The sequence below is a fragment of the Macaca thibetana genome, chromosome 2 (assembly GCF_024542745.1).
Source record: "Macaca thibetana thibetana isolate TM-01 chromosome 2, ASM2454274v1, whole genome shotgun sequence".
In the NCBI taxonomy this organism is placed as follows: Eukaryota; Metazoa; Chordata; class Mammalia; order Primates; family Cercopithecidae; genus Macaca; species Macaca thibetana.
Window position 1 is genome coordinate 174201331 of NC_065579.1, and position 24188 is coordinate 174225518.

The 24188-nt window shown below is 38.9% G+C and overlaps 2 protein-coding genes across 8 annotated transcripts in view; one reads left to right on the forward strand and one right to left on the reverse strand.

The window, feature by feature from the left end:
• Positions 1–24188, reverse strand: part of CMSS1 (cms1 ribosomal small subunit homolog) — a 370849-nt gene that overhangs the window by 43540 nt on the left and 303121 nt on the right. Inside the window, exon 1 of one of the 2 annotated variants that reach the window (XM_050782098.1) lies at positions 21773–21882. The exons of the other annotated variant lie outside the window; for it this stretch is intronic. Within the exon in view, the coding sequence (XP_050638055.1) occupies positions 21773–21782 (10 nt within the window). The 5' untranslated portion in view covers positions 21783–21882. Of the gene's footprint in view, positions 1–21772; positions 21883–24188 lie in introns of those variants that run through there. 2 annotated transcript variants of the gene reach the window in all.
• The window catches only part of FILIP1L (filamin A interacting protein 1 like), a 296807-nt gene continuing 294857 nt past the window's right edge, over positions 22239–24188 (forward strand). For 5 of the 6 annotated variants that reach the window (XM_050782041.1, XM_050782042.1, XM_050782045.1 and 2 more), the window contains exon 1: positions 22272–22716. The gene's annotated coding sequence lies outside the window, so the exon portion shown is untranslated. Of the gene's footprint in view, positions 22717–24188 lie in introns of all 6 variants that reach the window. The other variant, XM_050782049.1, reaches the window with a different exon arrangement.

Below are 24188 nucleotides of genomic sequence, written 5' to 3' on the forward strand. Positions count from 1 at the left end.
CATTTTATTTAGTTCGGTATCATTTTGTGGGGGAAGTTCTATATTTCTAGAGGTCATCAGCTGTTCTCTGGGAAAGCTACATTATACACACTGAAAAGTAATGCTGGATACACAGCTGTACTTAAACAGTCTAAAGTGTTTTGCTAAAATTACTCAATCCCTAGGAGCCAGAATGTTTTATTTGGCCAGGGCTGGGAACTACTCTTCAAGAACCATGTTCCCAGCTCATTAAGAGACTCCCACCAGCATCACTGAGAAAGAACACAATTCCCATATCCAAAGAACAGGACCCTGAGACTGAACTCTGTGAAGGCCGTGAGGCCATGCCAGCAACACAGATCACAGGGAAGGGAAGAGGAGGAAAAGGCAGTGAAGGCAGTGAGCAGCCTGGCCAAGGAGGAAGAGGCTCTCAATTCTGAATCCACCTATACTCACAGAGGTTGTGTAACCTCTGTATTACACAATGAAAGGTCAATCTTTTATTGCTTCTGCACATTTTTCAAAATAATTACTACAGATATGCTATGACTAGAAAAGAAGGGTTTATAGTCAATTAGGCCACATGATCAAATAATCATATGGCCTGTAAGTGTATCTCATTTACTCTAATGATTCAGAATGTCTGTTCTCACTCTATCCTTGTCTTCTTTCCTTTTCCATCAAAACCTCACCCCTACCCTTTAAACTTCAGTTCAGGTTTTCCCTCCTCTGTAAAGATCTTCTGAAGGCAGAAACAAGAAACAAGACTGTCTTAGGGGATAATGTAGCAAGCAGTTACAACTTTCACTAGGAAAGGAAAATGGGGCAGATCCTGTATGAAATTGAGGAATTCACTGAAGGAGAGTGCAGGAGGAGCAGCAAACCCAAGACAGGCTTGTCATGCCCACTGCAGGGCATCCGGTTGCTTCGAGGGAGCTGCTTGGAGGAGCTCAGGTAGGTTCGGCCCTCAGCCTCCTGGCTTCTTCAAGTCCTGCAGTCCTGGGGTCCAGGTGCCGGGACACAGGACCACTCAAAGCTGTGGGCATGTGGTGCTTCATCAGGCTTTCTATTGGCATCAGTCCAGTTTTGTTTGTTTTTTTCCAGTTATCATCTCTTCCTTTTTGCCTTTTTGCTGTCTAACATATGGCAAAAAACCGGGCATGATCTATCTTCTCCATTTCTCAAGCTCCTTAAGATCTCGTCTTCTCTCCAAAAGATTTGACAAAACAAATGCTTCTGGATATAAGCCCCTGTGATTTGGTTCTCTCTATCAGAAGTTTTCTTGTCACTCTGAACTGGAAAGAGGAGTGGGTGATCCTTTTTCTCCTTTCATTTTGCCATTTTTAGTGGCAACAGCTATAGCCTGATGTACATTAAAATAATGCTCCTATTTTCCTAACTAAGGCAACAGATCTCGAGTTTGTTTATAAAATATGTCACCTGTACCCACAGAAAACTTTAAAGCTAGAAAATTTGGACTAGGAGTTACTTCATGGGTCCTGATACTCTGATGGAAGGCAAAGTACTAAGAACAAAAAGATCATTTGAAAAACACAACTAAAGAAAAATGCCTCAACTTTTTATGGGATGCTTAAATGCTACAAAATTTCTGTTGCTAGCTACAAGTCAGCAGAACTTAATGGTTATTTTCTAAAAATTTGACTGTTCCAGGTTAGTAATGCTGTATTCATTTATTTTTAAATATGCACACAGGAAGTGAGGTGCAGTGGTATGCATCTGAGTCCCAACAACTTGGAAGGCTGAGGCAGGAGGATGACTTGAGCTGAGGAGTTCAAAGATACAGTGAGCTGTGATGATGCCACTGCACTCCAGCCTGGGTGACAGAGCAAGACCCTGTCTCTTAAACACAAACACGCACACACACGCACGCGCACACACACACACACACACACACACAGAGGAAAGGCTCCTCAGGAATCATCAGTCTACATCAGGGGCTAGGTGACATGACCTGAACTTCAGGCAAGTATTAAAGCTCCCAATCCTTCCTCCTTTCTAGTTTGTTTGAAATGTTTGAACATTTATATATTTGGGGGCAGTTTTCAAGCTATGAGCAATTTCAATTCAATCTTTTCTACCCAACTTTTACAGTTAAATGAATAGAGCCATGGATGCTGGTGGTGGCATTTTGGGTCTGAATACTTGTACATTTGGAAGCATTACTATATAAATTCTTCACTCTTGGAATAGAAACCAATTCTAATGATAACAGCTCTTATATAACCCTTATTCTGTACAAGGCACTGTTCTAAATGCTCTTTGTAAATAACTCATGTAATTCCCATATCAATCTTATGAGATGGGTACTGTTGTTATAATCTGTTTTACAGAGGTAGAAATGGAGGCACCTGCTCAACATTAATAAGAAAAGAGAGCCAGGATTTGGACCTACACAATATTGATTCAAAGTCTGCTCTTTACAATATTGGCCCTCAAACTTAGAAGGCAAATCAAGTAGCTTGCTGGTGGCACTGGTCTTTAAGCAGGTTATTAGAATCCACTGGGCTTTATGGGTAGAGCCCAGTTTCATATAATAATGTATGTTCTATTTAACTAACATTCATCTACATGTGGCAGGCAGCCTCCCTCCTCCAAAAAAACCCAAACCTAACTGAGTTCAGATATCTGTCAGTAACTCTCTACCACTCCCTCCACCCCCATCCTATCTTTTAGCTAGGGAGAAAATATATCCTGGTTCGCCTTGGCTAGTCCTGGTTTATACTTGTTTTCCCTATATCTCATCTATTTTGTTAATATTATCTGTCTTATTGCAGAGATTCTTTAATATATTAATATGGATTACTACAGTCCAAGTAAGGAAATGGAGATGAGGCCATCCTCGAATTTATTTGATCCCCAAACCCCTCACTGCAGAACACCTGTTAACAGCTCCCAGAACAGTGATAGAGAGGCCTACATTTTAGCTTTAATTTTTGTGATCTTGAGCAAACCACTTTATGCCACAGTTTTCTTAATTGTGGATTGATGATGTCATACTGCTGTGATTTATGATTCTCTTCTGGTTCGGGCCAACTTCTGTTAAGAACGCTATATATCTCAAAAAAAAAAAAAAAAAAAAAAAAAAAAAAAAAAGAACGCTATATACCCTGGATATGTCAAAATTTCCAGACTGAGGTGGAATGCTGAAGTACAGAGGAATAGGGTAACATTAAAAAAATATAGGTGAATGTGGCCCACATGTGGGTATGTGAGTTACATAATTTCCCCTGAACAGAAATTTCATAAGAAAAAAGCCTATGAGGCGACATCTAGACCTGCTATCCACTCACCCTTGTTATAGAGTGGAACCCCAAGGAAGAGAAGTGTTACAATGGAAAAACACAGTATTTCTGTTAACAGTACCCTCTGGCATTCACAGAGACTTCAACTACCTATTATACTATTAATACATAATGTATCCCTGAGTGTAAATCATTCAAGGTAAGTATAATGCTCACCTGCCCTGCCTCAGAATGCTTAATTTTCTCACCCAGCTTCTCAAGGGAAAAAGCCTTTTCTTACAGCGTTTTTTGGTATAGCTTAGGACAAGGTCCTTCATTGCTTCATCCTTCAAATTTCTTATTGATAAACTGGGCTTAAGGAATTAGTCTATCAACTTACTACCAACTATACGAAAAATATTCACATAATGATTTGTGTTTGGATTGATCTTTGAGAACCACAACCCTAAAGTCTTACATGATGGGGTGAGATAACGCTGAGATGTAAGTCTAATGGAGTAAACAAACAGGAGAGAGTAAAATAAGACTTGGTTTATCAATACCATACTACAGATTTGATAGCATCATAATTTTTAAAAACCTTTTTTTACCCTTTTCCTTCATATAAAAATGGTACATATTCATTGTGGAGATTTTAGAAAATGCAGAAAAGTAAACAAACAAACAAAAAAATTTGGTTCCACTATAAAAAGACAATCGTACTGTAAAAGATATCCAGCATTCCAATTTTGGTATTTACTTTTGTCTGTCTCTGTGTGTATATGAGTAAGACTATGTATATATACACATAGCTTTACATGTCTGGAATTATGTATCGTATGCAAATGTTTTATCCTTTAATATTATCAGTATTTCCCCATGTCATTAGTCTTGAAAAACATTTTTAGTGGCTGTATAGTAAACCATGGTTTGTCTACAATATATTTCTTTGTTCTTCTATCATTATTTAGATTATTTCAAAAATTTGGCTTTGCAAATATAGTATAATAAACATCATTATATGTAACATTTTATATATTTCTGTTTAGATTTCCAGAAGAGAAATAGCATTGTAAAAAGGTATACATGTTTTTAAAAGGTCTTAACAGCTTCTAAACTCTATTCTGCAAGCGTTTGGGTCAATTTATAAGTCATCAACACTGTATAACACTGTGTATGTTTTATCACACCCCAGCAAACACTGAATAGTACCTTTCTAATATTGTAAATAGGTAAAAAATAATATAGCATTTTACTAATTTGCAATCATTTGATGAGACTAAATATTTTACTTTTTATTTTCTTATATGCATAGAATGTTCTTAACTGTTCATTTGTCAAGGAAAGTTTTAATGTTTTCCTTATCATCTTGTATGGCTCTATTGATTTTAAGGTTAATCTTAACAAATTATTTATGTATTCATTTTTAGAGACAGGCTCTCATTCTGTTGCCCAGGCTGCAGTGCCATGGTGCCATCATAGATCACTATAGTCTTGAACTGCTGGGCTCAAGTTATCCGCCTGCCTCAGCCTCTTGAGTTGCCAGAACTACAGCTACATGCCACTATGTCTGGCTAATTTTTTAAACTTTTTTAGAGATGGGGTCTTGCTTTGTTGCTCAGGCTGGTCTTGAGCTCCTGGCCTCAAGCAATCTGCCTTGGCCTCCCAAAGCACTGTGATTACAGGCGTGAGTCACCATACCCAGCCAAGATTAATTTTTAATGCTGCCTAATCTTTTAATTTTTATAATTACTTTTGATTTACAGATGTTTTAAATTATAATGAGATCAAATATATCATTTTCTCATTGCAGTTATGCTTAGAAAAATTATCTCTATTTCAAAGTACATAATCTAGTGTTTAAAATAATTTAATCTTTAAAAAAAGCATGTAACTTAAATCCATATGGAATAGATTTTGTTAAGTATAATGTGAGGCCCTAACTCTGTTACCTTTTAAAATATATAATCAGTTGTCCCAATGTCTTGCCAAATGAGTCTTCCCTTCCTCACTTTGTCATGACTCTTTTAATCAAAACACAAATTATACATATGCTATGGTATAATTCCATTGCTCTGCCTATGAGTTTTCTATTGCTACTACACCTTAATGTTATTAAAAAACACACTGAGCTTTCTTCTTTTTTATTTTCCTAAATGGCTATCACATTGGGGTGCAGGGAGTAGAAAGGAAGTGAGAACCAGATTTAGGCCAAAATCTCCAAGAGAACTGGGACAGGCCTGAGGCTGGATGGGGGTCAGTAGAGATGTAGGTAGGGCGGTTAGGCTGAGGCAGGTACCAAGCTGTGTCCTTCCAGAATGCCCTGGTTCACATCACACCTCTGCCACTTAATAGCTGGCTTTGGGCAAGTTAGTTCCTCTTTGTGTGCTTTGGTTTCCTAAAATATAAAGTGAAGTTGTTGAGAGGATTAAATGAGATAGGGAGAAACACTCAGAATAGTGTATTGCCCGTGGTAGACATCATTATCACTCATTGGAAGCTATCTTCCACTGCCATCCTGCCACTGTAAATTACTATAGCATGGGGATTAAAATTATAAGCTCCCTAGAATCAGGATGCCTAGACTGGAACCTTACCTCTGTCATTTATGAGCTGTGTGAGCTTGGAAAAATTAGTTGCTTTTTTTGTGCCTTAGTTCCTCATCTATAAAACTATATAATAGTACCTACTTCACAGGGTTGTTACATGGAGTCCTGATATAATGAATGTAAGTTGCTTAACACACATTCTGGCACACAAGTAAATTCTCACAAAATGGTCATCATAACCATTACGTCACTTGATTACCCTGGGGCATTTGGTACTGATGTTAACTCTCAACTTTTTGACACTGTCCTCCTTTGTCTTCTGGAACACTGTGATTTGGTTCCCAACCCATCACTTCATGTACTTTCTTCTTTCACCTACCCCTTAAAATGCTGTCATCCTCCAGGATGTCCTCTACTATCCTATTCTTTGGTGACCAACCATACACTTTCTTGATGGTCCTTCTTCTAAGCTAGGAGATGGCAATTTTTTAAGTTCAAGAACCAGATAAATATTTTAAGCTTGTGGGCCATATGATCTCTATCACAACTACACATTGTATAACATGTAAGCCATTGAGAATATGTAAAGGAGTATGCATAGCTATATTACAACAAAACAAGCCATACAAAAACAGGCAGCTGGCCCACATGCCATAGTCTGCTGGTTCCTACTCTAGGTGGTTGTTTCAGCTCAGGTATTCGAAAACTCATCACATTGCATCTGTCCTCCCTACTGGGCTGTGGGCTACCTTAGGGCAATGTGTCCTTTCATCCTAGGATGTTCTGGAGGCAGCATAGAATCCAGCAGATATATACAATCAACTTCTGCTAAAATACTCAATGACATGGCCACATAATATGAGTGTTTACAGCTTAAAAGTCTGTTGTGCTACAGGGAAGAAATGAGCCCTTCAGTAGCTACCAAAACAAACTTTTAGAGAAGACCTCATGGCCTGCGTAGTGCACTGAAACATCCAGTAGAATTAATTTTTCTTTCCCAAATGTGAGCGGGAAATTCAGGTCCAGGAAACTCACAATTTCAAGGACCAAGTAATATTGCAGACATCAAAATAGAGCTGTTCAGGGTTATCTATAAAACAGGACACACTTTATAGGAATGGAACAGCTGTTTCCCCATTTCTGTTTTAAAAGGGGAAATAGGCTATAGGGCTCTGGGGTATATGCTAAGCATATGGAGAAAATTTATTTGCTTAAAGAAAATGTGACATGGAGTTGGCAAAGGGCTCGGTTTGTAAGAGATAATATCCTGGTGGGTGAAATTAAGAGGATAAGAAGAATATATACCAAGTCATTTCAGCATTGTGATTAATGAAAAAGGAAACAGTAATAAACACTGAAAGGAAGAAAAGAAAAGTAAAGTTGAAGCTGAAAAGAACTGAATATGCTCTAGGGAAGACACTATAAGAACCAAGTATCACTTATAGTAATAATGACTTTAGAAAAACAAATTTTAGATAAAGATGACACTGGTTTAGGGAAAAATAAGAAAACCAAAACCTCAGTCAAAAGTAACAGTGTGAGTATTCAGTTTCTCTAAATACAGTGTAAAGGATCTTTATAGAGCTAGGGGTAGCTGAAAAATATGTTAAAGACTCTGGGGGAGAATTTTAGGCTTCTGGAACATAGCTAGAAACAGGTAATAGACAAAGAAGCATGTTTAAATTTTTCCTTTTTAATTTTCAAGCCCAAACTTAATCAGCAGTAATATTTTTAGTATAAATATTTGCTGAACTCCTTTTACGGAGAGATTACTATTTTGTGTCACTTAACATATCCTCTCAAGTAGCAATTACCAGAGAGTACTCTTTAAAATTTCTTAAAATCATAAAATCATTATTGCTGTGAAAAAAGAACCTAAATTTTTCTTTAAAAGAGCAAAGGTAATGTTGGTTTCCTTCAACCTTCTTCTTCCCCTTCCCTACTAGAAATTATGAAAGGATTCATTATGTGGTCACATGGACATTCATTCATTTATCCCTCAAAAATCTAATGAGCACCTACTATGTACTAGGCACTGTGCTAAGCCCTGAGGAGGAAAGATGAAGAAGATGTGGTTCTTACTCTGAGAAGCTGACAATATAGGGGGAAAGACAGACACGTGTCTAAGCAATTAAAATGCAATGTGATACTACAGTGATGGAGAACAGGTGTGAGGTAGGGGCTAGGGGTGGTAGGGGGTACTATAAAGGGAAGCACCAGGGAGTTATTTCATGGGACTGTCTGCATACTGATTGTGGTGGCACCCACACAAATCTGTACATGTATTAAAATTCATAGTTGTATGCCAAAAGAAAAAAAGGCCAATTTTACTCTATGATACTTAAAAGTTAAAATAAAAAAATTCTGATAGATGCCTATCAACAAGAGAGAATGGATAAACAATGGCATATTCATACAGTAGACACTACTGAGTAATAAAAGGATTAGATTGCTGACAAATGCAACAACATGGATTAATCTCAAAAGCATTACTGGGTGAAAGGAGCACATAGGATGAAGTACATTCTGTATGATTTCATTTATAGGAACTTCTAGAGTAGGCAACATTAACATATGCTGATAGAAATCAGATCAGTTGTTGCTTCTGTGTGTATGAGTAGCGGGGTGGGGTGGGGTTGATTGGGAAGGGATCTTAGGGAACTTTTAGGTGTGATGAAAGTGTTCTAGGTCTGGGTCAAAACTGATTGAACAGTACACTTAAGATGTGAGTACCTCAATAAATGTAAATTCTAACTAAATTAAAAATATGCATTTAGCTATTGGCTTGTCTTTCACAGCATAACATTTCTAATGGTGTTTAAAATTGCAAAAAACATTAACAATCTCTCTACCATATGTTATCAGTTTATTTTTAGGATCAATTTGATTTTTTTGGTGTCTTAATGAAGTAAATATAATATCTAATAATAAATCTTATGACAAAGATAATTAATAATTAAAATGTGCAGAGAAGGATAGAACTCTACATTCTGCTGGGGTGAGGATCTGTTGCTGTATTTTAGGAAAGGCAAGAAAGAGGCAAGTCTCAAGAGGATGTTGAAGGGTAGAACTTCAGTGCACAGACCAGGAAAAGAACATTCCAGAACAACATGTGCAAAGTCACAGATGTGAGAAGGGCTGGCATTGTGCTATGCACTTTGCCTGGACAGTTTAATCCTCATTATTATCTCCATGTTTCATAGCCCAGGCTTGACAAGGCACGGGGCCTGGTCCAGGTTCCTCGGCTGTCATGCAGGCAGAGCAAGCATTCTCACACAGATAGTGCAGACTCTCATTCTTGTCTTCCTTCATGTGCTATCTCCTGTCATGCTGGGGTGTCTGGCTTTAATCATGGCACTGATGGGACCTAAGAGAGGCTTCTACCTGATCAGAATCTACTTTAAGAAGATAGCTAGACTGACAATAATGGATCATTTGGCTGTACTTACCAGTCTTTCTTCCTGCTTCCCTTCACCTGAAAGCAGAACTATTTCTAACAAGATCACTAGTAACAGCAGCTGAACAGTGATCACCAAGGTCTGTCTCTACACCCTCCACTCCACAGACTCCTTTGTCAAGAGGTTCTAATTGTGGGATTAGGTAAGCAGTGAGATGATGGCCCTTTAAGTTTCTAAGTGGGAGATGGGATGCTCTTGGGGTCCCCAAATCCCAGTGGGAACTATATATGGGGTGGAAGGTCCCTGACTGGGGAATTTTGTGCAGATGTCCTCTGAGGTAAACAGGATTTGCTGGCTAGCTATTTTGCAGCTAGATAATTAGATTTCCTAGCCCTGGAACAGCTAAGGTACAGAACTCTGTCAGGCTCGGAGGTTTTAGAGCCATCCTGGGAGAGACGACATTGTCTCTACGTGCTGTAAGGATTTTGGTTCTTGGCTGGACCCATGGAAAGCTCTCAGAAGAGCGTGGGCCCTGCTCTCTAGGGAAGTGCTTTCCACTGGACAGAGATGAATGAGGATTAGGCCAAGGGTTTGGCAATGGAGAATTGCCTCAATTGAAAATGGCTTTAAAATAATCACAACAAAGCTACACAGAGCTCTATTATAAAGTGTGTTCATGTTCATTATTTAAAAATGACTGTGAGTCCCACAAATATGCTGGATGTCAGCAATTTACAGATTTGAAACTGAGACTTAGGAAGGTTAAGTGACTGAGACATGCATAGCTGCCTGCCTGTCTGCTTTCCTTCCTTAGTTCTCTCTCTGCCCAACTTTCTTCTTTCATGTTTTCAATATCTAGCTCTTAGTTAACTATACATCATTTTATTCTAGAAAAAAATTTAAGGCAGCTTACAAGGTTACAAAAAAAAAAAAAAAAAAAAAAAAAGAAGACTGTATAAATTAAAAGTGGGAGTGAATATGAAAGAAAAATAAGAATTGGACCTGAAATGAATCCAAGACTTCTGATAAAGATATAATGGCCTAGACATTTGCTACTGATGGGGCACAAATTTGATTCTACATTTGTAGGAACCCATGTGAAAAAGGAAACCTGGTCACTATTCATAGTATGCATAAGCTAAAATGACAATGACAAAACAATCAGTTACTCAAGAGAAGTACAACTATTTTAGGTTCATAATAATTACAACTTGGCATAATGCACACTAGCTTCCTTTGATTATTAAACAAAACTAGGTCTTCAAAGGTGATTTTGGTTTTCAACTGTCTTTTCAGTATACAAGATAATTCACTGTGAATTTTAAAAAAACATGAAAAGCATACCATCTCTCTGAACTCATGTAGCAAATTCCATTACGGAAGTCAAAGCAGGTGAGACCCCAGTGAGCCCACTAGTTGTAGGAACTGTTCTTGGACTCAGGGATGTGGGTAGAGTGACAATTTCCACATGTACTACAGGGGAAGAGATAAAGCCACTCACTGTGGCACAGGAATACACAGCTCATCATTCAGATGTTATATCTTATTTTGTAAATTTTTTTAACTTGGTGGCAAATATTAACATGATCCATTATACCACAAGTTCCTTATAATGGCTGTTGTTAATATAGAAAAGCATTATTCCAGAGCACCATTTTCTCTGTTGTACATCTTGCTGCATTCATGCCCTAGGGCTAGAGTTTATTTACACTGGCTAGTTTATACCTTCCTCACTCAACCCTCCAGTTTCCCTTACTTTTATGCCAAAAAAAGGACACAGAGTTTTCCTTTTTGTAATTTACATATGTAGAAAATATGTCCAAGTCAGGATGTCCCTTTCATCCACAGAAGAGTCTGGGGCCACCTGACTCATCAACATGACAAATCCAGAAATAGAAAATGCAATCTAGCTAAAAGAGAGAGACAAGTGGAAACTTTTAAGCCAGCACACAGCTAAGGTGTTATGTCATATGAAATTAATTCTCTGAGGTCAGCGATTAGAGTTAGGTTACAGCCCAAACATAATTCTGCCTGCTGATTACTTGACCTACTACAACATTTATTTCACTGAGAGATGCTCAGCTATGACTTCCAAGGGTGGGCTTGGGATAGATGGAAGGAAGCAGACAGCCAGAGAAACAGCAACTCCTTCCTTTTGCAAACAGATGTGTCTCCCAGGCCCCTAACTAAAATGATTATTTCCTGCTTTTCTGAGTGAGGGATCAGATGTGTCCCCCTCTTCCCTTTCCAACAAAACGAAGCACCTGAGATCACAGACTCTTCAGTGAAGTGCAAAAGATGACTGAAGAAATTGAGTTACGTTCTGTCATGAGAAGCACTAGAGTAACATGATAATAAAACCACCTTCCCTATGGGAAAGAGGAGGAAGCCAGGGAATAAATGGTGTGGCTAGAATGATGCATTTATATATTTCTTTCACTTCCAAAGACTGACCTCTCCCAGTAAAGAGATTTGGAGCGGCACTAAGAAGAAATGGCAATTGCCGAATGGAGATATTGGAATAACGCAAGTTCTGTGAACAGGGGCAGCTCTAAAATACAGAGAATAAACAGCCCTTCCTTAAAGGGCAGCATCAAGCAGTGCCTGAGGGGTTGTGCAGGAGTGGCTGGTGGGGATGAGGTACAGAGTGAAAACAGGGGGATCTGAGAGTTAGCACCTGACATGTGAACACATATACATCTAATCAATTTACAAACCATTGACATCAATAATAAAAAGAGCAGCAGCAGCAGCAGCTGCTGCTACTAGACAGCACACAGTGCCAGGTCCTGTCCCTAGAGCCTTGTGTCTACTACCTCGCTGAGGAGTGCTGTCCCCTTTCTTCTCACATGGGTCCATGTGGCCTTTTGCCATTTGGGGATGTGTTTCCTCTTCTAGGATGTCCTTGATGTTCAAGCAAGGCTATTGGTGCTGGGTGGTGAGGACTGTGAGGACAGGGAGGGAACCAGGACCTACCCTGTGACTGGTTTGCTGCAGGCTCCTAATCACATGAGGCTGCTAAGAAGGTCAGGGTCACCAGCTGTGACCTTGGGGCCAGTGGAAAGGCCTGTACTCCCCAGCCTCTTGCTTTCTCTCATCATTCTCATTTCTGCCCCTAAATCTACTCACTGTGAAAGAAAAGAAGGGAAAGACTGATGCCTGTAGCTGAAGTGTGCAGTTAAATGGTCAGAAACTAGACTTCTCCCATGTAATTGAATCATCATAGTGCTGGTGACAGAGTTAAGACAGTTGAAGAAATGGTTGCTAGTCCAACTTCCAATTTTCAAGTTATTGTTGGGGTTGAAATATTTCTCACCTCAGAATTTTTATTTTGGAAACTCTCCAAAGCACACTTTTAGCCACATTCGAGTAACTGAAACAGGAAAAAAAAAAAGCAGTATTTTCAGCCACATTAAACTCTAACCAGATGCTCTTAGAAAACTTTTTGTATGTACACAGCACCTTTTATTCTAGCGGAGAGTCATGTTGTTCAGTTCTGAACTGTATCCGCCATAGACTGAAAATACTAATACTTCAAGAGCCATGGTAACCACCTGACAAATACATCCTCTCCACATAGGAGGTAAAGAGGAGCCCAGTGCTATCTCTAATTCTCCCTCTCTACCCAGACCACTGGAAATCCAAGTGAAATTAATGTAATGAATATTTACTGAATACCTTCTTTGTACCAGGAACAAAGGTGAAGAACACTGGGAAGTTGGCATAAATTTAACCAGCCTGCAAAGTGGAAATGATAGCAGGTTTAGGACATCCGTACAAAGTGTTAGGGCCAGGACCTACCTTACTGGCCCATCTGAAAGACAGCATTTCTGACACTTTTTCTTCTGTTAACCATCAGGCAGAGAGAAGTACTTTTGGCCTTTAGAGGAAGAGCCGTGTGAAGGAAAATTAATGATAGGCTGCCTACAGTCCATGAATTCCCAGGTCACTATCCTTGGGACCACCCAGAGCACAGCCTGGGAGTAGCCTGTTCAGGCAGTACTTAGACCCCCAGCAACCACTTGGACCCTTCCATTCTCCACATGAGGGCCAAAAAGATCTTTCCCAAAGGTAAATAGGATCATGTAACCATCCAGGTTAAAACTCCACAGCAGTTTGCTTTTATACTTAAAATAACATCCATACTCCCTAGTACCACCCCCAGGGCTCCCCCAACCGGGACCCTACTTCCTCCTTCAATCCCACTGCCTCCTCTTTGGCCCACAATACCCCAACCATGCTGACCTCCTGGAGTGCTAGAACATGCAAACTCCTTTCTTGCCCCAGAGCCTTCACGCTTATTGTTCTCAGACCTGAATGCTTCCTCCTCTAGCTCCTTCACATCACTCCCATCTCAGGTTAAATGGCGCCTCTTCAGAGAGAGGTCTCCTCTGACATCTGAGGTTCGCTCCCTCCCCCAATTCTCTGCCACGATTTTCTCTTCCTTTCTGTTGCAGCACTATCACAAGATGTACTTATTATCTGATTTGTTACCTTGTTTTTATTTGATCCTTCCCATAGACTTTACATTCCAAGATAGGACGGACCAATAACATCTGCTTTTTAAATATCATCTCCCCAGTATTCAAGATATGCCTGGACATAGTGGACATGTAATAAATAATTGTTGAATAGATGAATGAAATGAATATAATTGCAAATAATAAATGTTTTATAAAGAAGGGCATCTTTATATTTTATGTTTTTACTACCATAAATACTATTGTACTACCATAAATCCGGATTACTATTAGAGGTTTTTCATGTATTCATTTTAACCAGGACCACCCTGACTGGACTTGAGAAGCTGAGAGAATGGAGAGCTGATGTATAGCTGCAATTAGAACGTTTCAAAACGATTGCTTTAAAACACTAGGTTTGGCACACAATGCATTTTGAATAAGGGGGAGAGGGGTTAGTCCTTCTAATTTAAAGCTATTTGTGGTTGAGAGCAGAGTTCCTATTATGTACGTGGCATGATGTTCCTTAACTCAAGAAAAATTACAAAGAAACTTAACATGAAGCACCAGCACACTAAGAATGAATAGCATAGTATATTCCTGGGGAGCTATTGTGAAGCTGGCCTAAGGGGGAATACCCTTGTCACTTTGCCATTTGGCTCTGGCCTAGGCTGCCAAATCATGGAGTTGTTGGAAACTAAGAAGTACCCTGGGTGCCAGTCTTGTGTTTCCAACTATGCCCAGTGGCTAAAATGGAAGATCTTGAGTCTTCACACTGTGTCCTGTGTGGTTCTTCAGCCAGCAAAACCAAATCTTGTAGGTTACCAGAAGCCCACCCACACGAGAAAGGGAGGTCTAGAATTGTCTTACTGCCTAGGGAAGATCTCTAGAAGCCCTGCAGTGGGTCCTGGGTACTTGTACACAGCATGAACAGCAGTCTTTCTCCAGTCACCTCCTGATTTGCTCAAGGGATAGGCCCAAACTTTTCCTTGGTTTCCTCCATGCATTTAATTTCTCTGTTAGGAATATAGCTCCGCTCATCACCTAGTTTATTTGCATGGGGTTCTGCTTCCTTGCATAATTCTTATCTTTCCATATCTCTTGCTATCTGCTGCTTGGGATCAGGTCCCAACCCAGGTAGCACACCTGGAATTGTGCTGCAGCCACCTGCCGAGATTCTCCTTGCAGTGTTGAAATATCTCACTTGTAACATATGCTACTGGTTCTGCTTCTGAGAGCAGCCTCACCTATTTCTAGCCCCTCCGGGAGGCCAGCCTCTGAGGTCCCAGCATCCTTCATCAACAAACATGCATTGAGGTGACACCAGGGGCCCCCTCAGAGCACCAGGATAAGTTTGCTTGAGGTGGGAGTGTAAATTAGTTCAACCATTGTGGAAGACAGTGTGGTGATTCCTCAAGGATCTAGAACTAGAAATACCATTTGACCCATCAATCCCATTACTGGACATATACCCAAAAGATTGTAAATCATTCTATGATAAAGATACATGCACACGTATGTTTAATGCAGCACTATTCACAATAGCATCATGTGTACACATATGTTTATTGTGGCACTATTCACAATAGCAAAGACTTGGAACCAACCCAAATGTCCATCAATGATAGACTGGATTAAGAAAATGTGGCACATATACACAATAGAATACTATGCAGCCATAAAAAAGGATGAGTTCATGTCCTTTGCAGGGACATGGATGAAGCTGGAACAAACTATCACAAGATCAGAAAACCAAACACCACATGTTCTTACTCATAAGTGGGAGTTGAACAATGAGAACACACGGACACAGGGAGGGGAACATCACACATGGGGGCCTGTTGGGGGTGGGGGGCTAGGGGAGGGATAACATTAGGAGAAATACCTAATGTAGGTGATGGGTTGATGGGTGCATCTAACCACCATGACACGTGTATACCTATGTAACAAAACAGAACGTTCTGCACATGTAGCCCAGAACTTAAAGTATTAAAAGAAAAAAAAAAAGTTTGCTTGAATTCAGGGATCACTTTGGGGAAGCTGTGACTGAAGTGGTTTATCTAAGGCTTTATATCAAATACAGGGCACGCAGGAGTATCAAAGTTAAAGCTGAGCCACACAATTTTCATGAGTACAAAGCTGGATGCCATAGCCCTGTCCTTGAGGCACAGGGGCAGCTGCCAGGGCTGAAGCCATCCTGCGCTTTCCTGCCAGGGTGCCTGGGTTGACTCTGTGTCCTCTGCCTGGGATGCCCTCCTTCTTACTCTTTTCCTGCCAGAAACCTACTGCTCCTTGCCCAAGGTGTCCAGTTCAAACAGGTGCATCCCCACCCCTACCCCGTGAGGCCTCCCTGACCTCCACCTCAGGAAGACTCAGAAAACAGGCTACTCAGCCCTACGTTAGAACACCCAGCCTATTAAAATGAGAATTTCATACTGCTTCTCCTATTAGACTATGAGTTCCTGAGTGACAGAGACGGGACAACATTTTATTTTGTCTTTAAAGGACCAAGGCCTAGCACAGTGCTAGGTGCCACACCTAGCATGGTTGGTGTAATACCTCTTTATAAGATGTACAATTAATACAGAAAACAGAATTAGAATGAAATAACATTTTTAGACAGAAGGAGGCTGAGAGGGGGAAAAAGACTTCAAACTCGTGTATTTTCCTGTTCAAAAGGAGCAGTCTTTGGACATTGGTCCAATTTGAGATGTTGCTAGAATTATCCCTTCCCTCTCTTTTTCTCTACATTTCAGAGAACCAGTGTCTATTTGGAAAAGTAATATGGGCACACAAGGAAGAAAGCGATGCAGTGATATATATCAACAAGGCTACTGAACGATGATAGCTATGCCAAAGAAAAGCATTACATAATGACATCAAACTAGGACACTCGAGGAATGTCTTAGAGCTAAAACAGCTGTCACCTGGTATTTTGGCATTATTGAGGAACATGAAGAGATAGTCCCTGGAAACTGGAGAGTACAGATTATTTGCAACAACAATTTTCAGAGGTCAAGAACATGTTTTCCTCATTTTTAAAAAAAGTTAACCTCTTATTATCATTTTCACTGGAGAAAACTATGATGCTCTAAAATGTCTAATACCTAAACACTGCCTATAGGTAGGCATCAAAGGAAGAGAGAAGCTCCCCTCATTATACCAGTTCCTAAATAAACCTGTAAACTTGGAGATATTTCTCTATTTTATAGATTATCCAGACCTTTCACTTTTACATATAAATAATCCCACTCTTAAGGAACATTAAGAACAGGATAATACGTGAAATTCTAACTGTCAATTTTGCTGTTAGTAAAATGTCTGTTAGGTTTACAACCCTGGAATTGAAAAATGACTAATTGGTTTAATATGTGTAATTTTCTTATTTTTTTACCTTCTAGCTCAGTGAGATGCTGTTCTGAAGTTGCTTTCCTCTAGGGCTGCTACTGTCATCTTTTGTTCACTTGGCTAAAGAGGTCAGATGCTTCATCCATTCAAAGATGCATCAATTCTATGATGTGTTGTGTATTGACTATGTGCCAGAGGCTGCAACTGCAAAGGTGGAAGGTGCACTCTGCACTCCAAGAACTTCCCATTAGTGGGGGAGAGACAAGTATGCTTGGCAATTGCAGTAACATGGGATTGAGGGTAAAGTGTGGTTAAACTCTGAGTGCCTTGGGAGCACTATGGAGGATTACATGATCCACCCAGCATACAGAGGGGACAGTGGGAAGGATGGGATTTGGGATGTGAATCAAGAAAAAGTAGGCATGCCTGGGGGAAACTGATGTCCTGTGATCTAGCTCTGCTACAAGAATTCACTTTTCCTTTATAATTCATAGAAACAAAATAAATAGACAAATTAATTTATACCTCATATTTTCTAGAATTAGCAATATATATCTGTCAACACCTTGCAGGTATGTGCAGTAATAATTGTTTGTAAAATCTAGCAAAAAGCACAGTATTAGGCTTTCCTGAATCATTTTAAAGTCATTAATTCACAGACTCACATAATGTTAGTACTAAAATAGAACCAAGACATCTTTTTCAGTGCAATACCTACACAGAGGAGGAAACTGAAGCTCAGAGAGTCAACAAAAAACAAAACAAAACAAAGCAAAGCAAGCAAACAAACAAACAACAACAACACAATCACCAAAAGATTAGAAATGTTTTTCTTGATATTTCCCTTCTTTGCTTGGTTGCTTGGTCACCTTTGAGCGGGTGGGACTAAGACATCTTTAGAGAATGTGTTCTGCTTATGGACTCACAATTCTTTCAGTTATCTATAGGACGATACCTACAAGTCAGTCCAATACAGTCCCTCATTTCCTCCCCATACAGATACCGATTTTGGGTAGATGCTGTGACAGAAAGGCCACAGGAAGGGGAAAGAGCATCTGTCCTAGGGTCAACTTTTGAAAGTTAACTGATAACTAATATCAATCCATAGACCCAAGGAAGCTTAAACAGATGGAATTTTAAGATAATTGTATTTTAGGATCTACATAGGCTGAGACAATTATGTTAGTGCTTGAACAGAGGCTGCATGGATACTCTGCAACTGGAAAATGAACTATTAAAACAACAAATGGCTAGTGTTTCATAAAGTTCATTTCAAAAGTCTATGTCACTAATACAACTGTAAGTGAAAAGCTGTCCTGTAACTCTTTCAAAGCTGACTGATCAGAGGTGAAAAGTCTAATTTAGGATCATTTAATATCTCAAAGGCTCTTAAATATGCCATGTGAAAAGGGAAGAGTTTAAGAAATAACTAATTTTTCTATATTAATAATACAATACTATAGCAATGCTATCTAATAGAGATATAAGCCGTGTATGTTAGGTTAAATTTTCTAGAAATGGTAATACCAATTTTTAAAAATCATAGTAAATATACAGAACATATTACCATTTTAACCCTTTTCATGTGTGCAATTCAGTGAAATAAAGTACAACTACACTGGTATGCAACCATCACTACTATCTATTTCCAGAACTTTCCCATCATCCCCAAATGAAATTCTATACCCATTAAACAATTCTCCCCATCATTCCTTCCCACCAGCTGTTGATAACCCTATTCTACTTTCTATTTCTATGAATTCGACAATCTGGGTACTTTATATAAGTGGAATCATAACAGTATCTGTCCTTTTGTGCCTAATTTATTTCACTTAACATGTCTTCATGGTTCATCCATATTGTAGGATGTATCAGAATTTCAATCTTTTTTAAGCCTGGCTAATACTCCATTGTGTATATATATATATACTGCAGTTTATCTATCCATTGATGGACATTTGGGTTGTTTCCACCTTTTGGCTATTGTGAAGGTAGAAAAAAAAATAGTGTATCTGTTTTACCCAATATATCCAAAGTATTATCATTTCAACCTGTAATCAATATACAAATTATTACTGAGATATTTTACATTAGTTGTTTTCTAATGTCTTTGAGATCTGCTGTGTATTTCATAATTACAGCATATATCCATTTGAATTAGCCACACTTTAGGCTCTTAATAACCATATGTGGTTAGTAGTTAATGTACTGGATAGCACAGTTCTATAGGAGAGTTTGCATTCAAGATTTTATAAATCATGATTCCTTCTGGATGCCACCATGATGAATAATTTCACCTTCTTTTTTTCTCACATAGCCCTAGTGTTTAGAGTTGGGCCTTGGAAGTCAGACTAAACTGAATGCAGATCCCAGTCTCTTACTAATTAGCTCAGTGATGTTGGAAGGATTACTTAATCTTTCAAAACCTCAGTTCTGTTTTTTGTAAAGTTGGAAAAAAAGACTATTTCTCCCATAGGGTTCTGTCTGAATTAAAATCAAATAACATAAAGTGCTTAATGTACTTAATGTAGTGTTGCCAAAGTGTGACATAATAAATAGCAACTATAATAAAAATAATCCACTAGATTATAGGTTCACATGGGCAAGGGCTATGTCTGTCTTTCAGTGTGCCTGACACATGGCAATTATTTATTTATGTGAATAAATAATTGAACTCTTCCCTCAGTCTTTATATTAAACTTTCGTTTCCATGACATCTTTACACCTTCACAGAGATTGCATGATGATTTCTAATACCTACCTTGCCATGAAGACAGATAATTTATGGTATAGAAAGAACATGAAACTCTTACTCTCATCATTTCCTTTTCTTTTTTATTCAAAAAATTTTGACTACTTCCTTTCCTTTTCCTTGAGAAATCAGGGATGATAGGGCCAAAAAGACTAAGGGCCAAAGGGGCCCTTACCCACAGGGGCAATAAGCAAATATATAAGTAGTCTGAGGATAACAGATAACAGAAACCACCTTATTCTCACTGTTGGGGAAGGGAGTTACAAATATGGAAAGGGTTAAAAGCTAGATTGCCTCTATGGTGTTAGATTGGAAATAGAGCAATCAGTGTGATCTCATAGTCTTTAATATAAATAGAGCAATAGATATAGGTGTGTGTGTGTGTGTGTGCGCGCATGTGTGTGTATGTGTGTGTGTTTCCTAGCCTATTACCTGAAAGGGCCTGGAAGCAATGAGCTCACACAATCCCCAGATCTTGGTTTCTAAATACCATTTTCCATAATGGATGGAGGTCTTCTTGAAGATATGGCTAATTCCAGAGTTGGGCAGAGAAAGTACAACATGCTTATGGAACATTTTATTACCAGAAGGTAAGAAAGTACTCAGGAAAACATGAGGGCCACATCTGACATCATTTGAGCATTAAAATAAATAATGATATTAGTGAGTTATAACTCATTCAATAAAACAGCAATTTATGAGCTCATGTTGATAGAAACAAAAAAATAAGCGGGGAGAAGGGAATGCTCTTCTTCACACTAAGAATGTTTACCTAGTCTCCAAGTATCTTCCCACAAAATATTTATTAACTGCAAAAGGAAAAACTATAATTTTACAGTGACTAAATGTAACAGATATCACCTTAAGCAAGTGGGTTTGGTTACAAGACTAACTCCATTTATGTGACTCCTGATATGATTAAGAAGAATACAGCATTGTTTCTGTAGTATTCCTGCCACAAAAATACACAATTTCAATCTTACAATGAGGAAACATCACACAAATCTAAACTGAGAAACATTCTACAAAATGTACTCTTCAAAAATGTGAAGGTCACACACAAAAAAAGGAAAACTACAGAACTGTTCAAGATTGAAGGAAAGCAGAGACAAGACAACTAAATGCAACACATAATCGTGGGCCAAAAGAAAAAAACATTTTTTTTCTATAAAGGATATTATTGAGACATTTGGTGAAAAGCTGAATGGGATCTATGGATTAGAAAGTAAAGTTGATTTACTGAATGTAATTGTTATACTGTGGTTATGGAGAAGAGTATACTTATATTTTTAAGATAATCACACTAAAGTATATAAATTAATTCAGAAAAATATATACACACACCAAAATAAACTCACAGGGGTAGAAAGGAGGATGAGAGAGAGAGAGGGAGAGAGAGAGAGAGAGAGAGAGAGAGAGAGAGAGAGAGAGAGACAGAGAGACAGAGAGACACAGAGAGAGAGAGAGAGACAGAAAGACAGAGAGAGAGAGAGAATACAACCAGTGTAAAATGTTAAACATTGGAGAACCTGAGTGAAGAGCATATGGAAATTCTTTGTTATTCTTGTATCTTTTCTATAAGTCTGAAATTATTTTGAGGTTAAAAATTAAAAATAAAGAGCATGGGCTTTGGAGTAACTCAGATTCCATTTTGAATTCTCAGTCTTCTATCTATCATCTGTGAGACCCTAGGAAGTTATGAAATTATTCTGATCTTTGGTTTTCTCATTTGATCACCAGGAGTAGGACTAATTTAAAGGGATGCTGTGAGGATTAAATTAGATAATGCATGACTTGAGCACTGGGCAGGTGGTAGGCATGTCTGGTAGATAATCTGATACATAAGGGATGCCAAAATAGACATTTGTTGAATAAATGAACAAACTCCTCCCTTCTCTCCAACCCCTCAATCTGAACAAGTGATGCTACTTAAAGAAGAAAATTAGATGCTTCAAATTTTAGCAATCCAAAGCATGAAGTTTTTCTTAACACTTGAATAATATAAAACAAAATGTCAAATAATAATAAAAAATAATAAACATACCACCATGCATTCTGATGTTGCTCTAGAGTTTCCTCAGCACTTTGCCCTCATGTCTCCGTGACACTAAATGGAACAGGCAGGCATTCCAGTTTGAGTCCAACACAGTGTTAATAATAGCGAATGTTTACAGTGCCTTGAGTTATGGGTGTCAAAGAAGGGGTCATGCCCTTGTTACTTAAATCTCAAACAAGGCTTCCATCGGTTCATGGCTGCAGGGTACAAAATGAGGTGCAATTTAATGTCCATCTGGGCATCTGTTCCTCAGGTGCTAGCACTGCTGTCTGTGGTTCACGGTATATCTGGGGTAGCAACACAGCAAAGAAAGGGACCCAAGTTGTGCCTGGGAAGTTTCTACTCTCAGCCAAGATGTGCACACGAATTTAAAATTACCCAAGAGGGTGTTTCAGAGTTGCTGGCCAAAGAGTGGTGTCTTCTAATCTGGAGAGCAGCTGCTGGGCACAAACATGCAAACACACACACACACACACAGACACACACACACACACAGACGTGCTCACGCAGCCTGTGCGTGTCTCTACTTGTCTGCTCTGGGCAGATGGTTCCTGGCTTTTGGGTCACCTCATCCTGCAGCCCAGTCCAGTTAGACCCTTTCTTCCACAGAGACTGGCAAGCTGTGGGGTAAGGGTTTTGGTAAGGCTGCCTGTCTTCAGAGCATGAAGGACACTGCCCGGAGAGGAAAGAGGGCAATATTTAGTGTTTGGGCCCACTTGTTGTTGGGCTCTCCACTGCCTCTCCTTTGCAGAGCTATCACTGGCCCCCGGGTGCAAACTCTCGGTGGCTTTCAAGCCTACAAAACAAAAACTGAGAGGGTGTCCAAAAAGAGAAGAAGAAAACGCTGTTGTTGGTCCTGGGTTCCACTGTTGGATTTTGGCGGGGATGAGAAGAAGGAATTACCAGGCGTGATCAACAACGGTACCTGCACGGTAAGCTAAGTGTCCCCATCCTTGCTGAGAAGATGGGATGTTTCTGTGTTCTTCAACAGCTAGGAGTGGCCAACACCACTCTCCAGAAGTAGGATCTTGTGAATATTATGCAAGGGAATGTAGTATGATTAAGAGCTCATGACAGATGATGACTTTTAGGCTAAAATGACTAAGAGTTGCTTGCAAAATAGAGGAACTATCCTGACAGTAGGTAAGTTTTACTAAAGTGATACACATGAAAGGAAGCCAAAATGAAACTTTAAATTGTTATCCTGTTAAGAGTAAGATGAATAGTCAAAGATTAAAGGAAAAGTATGTTTGGATAAATGCTTTCCTTCTTAATAGCCTGATTTTGTAAGCCGATGTGAATGATCAATATGCCATGTCAAAATCATCACAATGTGTTGAAAATGGAGAAGTATACTGAATAGGTTAAATTGCAGAGGAAGAATTCTCTTTTCATGGAAAGATTAGCGGAAGAAACTAACATCTTCAAATGGCAACTAGATTGTATCTTTCTTCTTTTGTTTGTTTACCTTCTGTTGATGTTAAGATTTAATGAATGAGAGCCAGAGAACAGAAGCAGGTTTCTGAGGTAAGGTTTTTGAGAGATCTTGGGAGATACCTATCAAGAGCTTGTTCTGTAACACCCCACAGAAGATGACTGGATATCCATGGGCACATCACATCCAGATACAAATGGGAAATGACACTAGGCTGCTGCCAAATGATATCACAGAAAATTCTGCTCACTGTACTCCTCGATGGGAGGATTATTCAATGTTTAGGGTGGCTGCACAGTTGTGTATATAGGAGCTCCATTGAAGAGGGTATGTGTTCAGTTAAAATGGTTGTGACATATTCAGTTATTCTTTTTTCTTTCCATACCAATTAATGATTACATCTCTTTATTCATTATCTGTTCATATCTCAGGAAGGAATAGAAGAGGTGCAACAAATACACTGTTTACACTACCATATTCCACGTGTGTATTAGATTTGCATAAAGGAGAACATGGTGTAGTTAATACTAGAGAATGCATTGAAATTACGGCAATGTTCCTTTAGCTACAGTTAAACATGTTTTTCCTGTGATGACATTTTCTGATTTATCAATCTGCTATCTCCCAAAGCCAAATATTCCAAGTAAACATTTCTCTATGTTTATCAGTTGACACTATTATGAAACTCTCATTATGCTTAATTAAAAATCAGCATAAATACTGTAAGAGCTGTTTGTTAATAAAAATTTCTAAAGGCAGCAATAATATTCATGGGCTCTTTCCATCTGGGTAATTAAAGTCTACTCTAATGAGAATTTTCTAAGTAATTTCCCAAAGCAATGTGGGGTTTGGGTTCTTAAACTAACCAATACAAAGATACTCTGTAAAAGTTCTGCAGCAAAGAAAAGCATTCATTATTTAAAAAGTGAGTGACAATTTATTTTTAGAGTTTACCTTCTATTAAAGTTC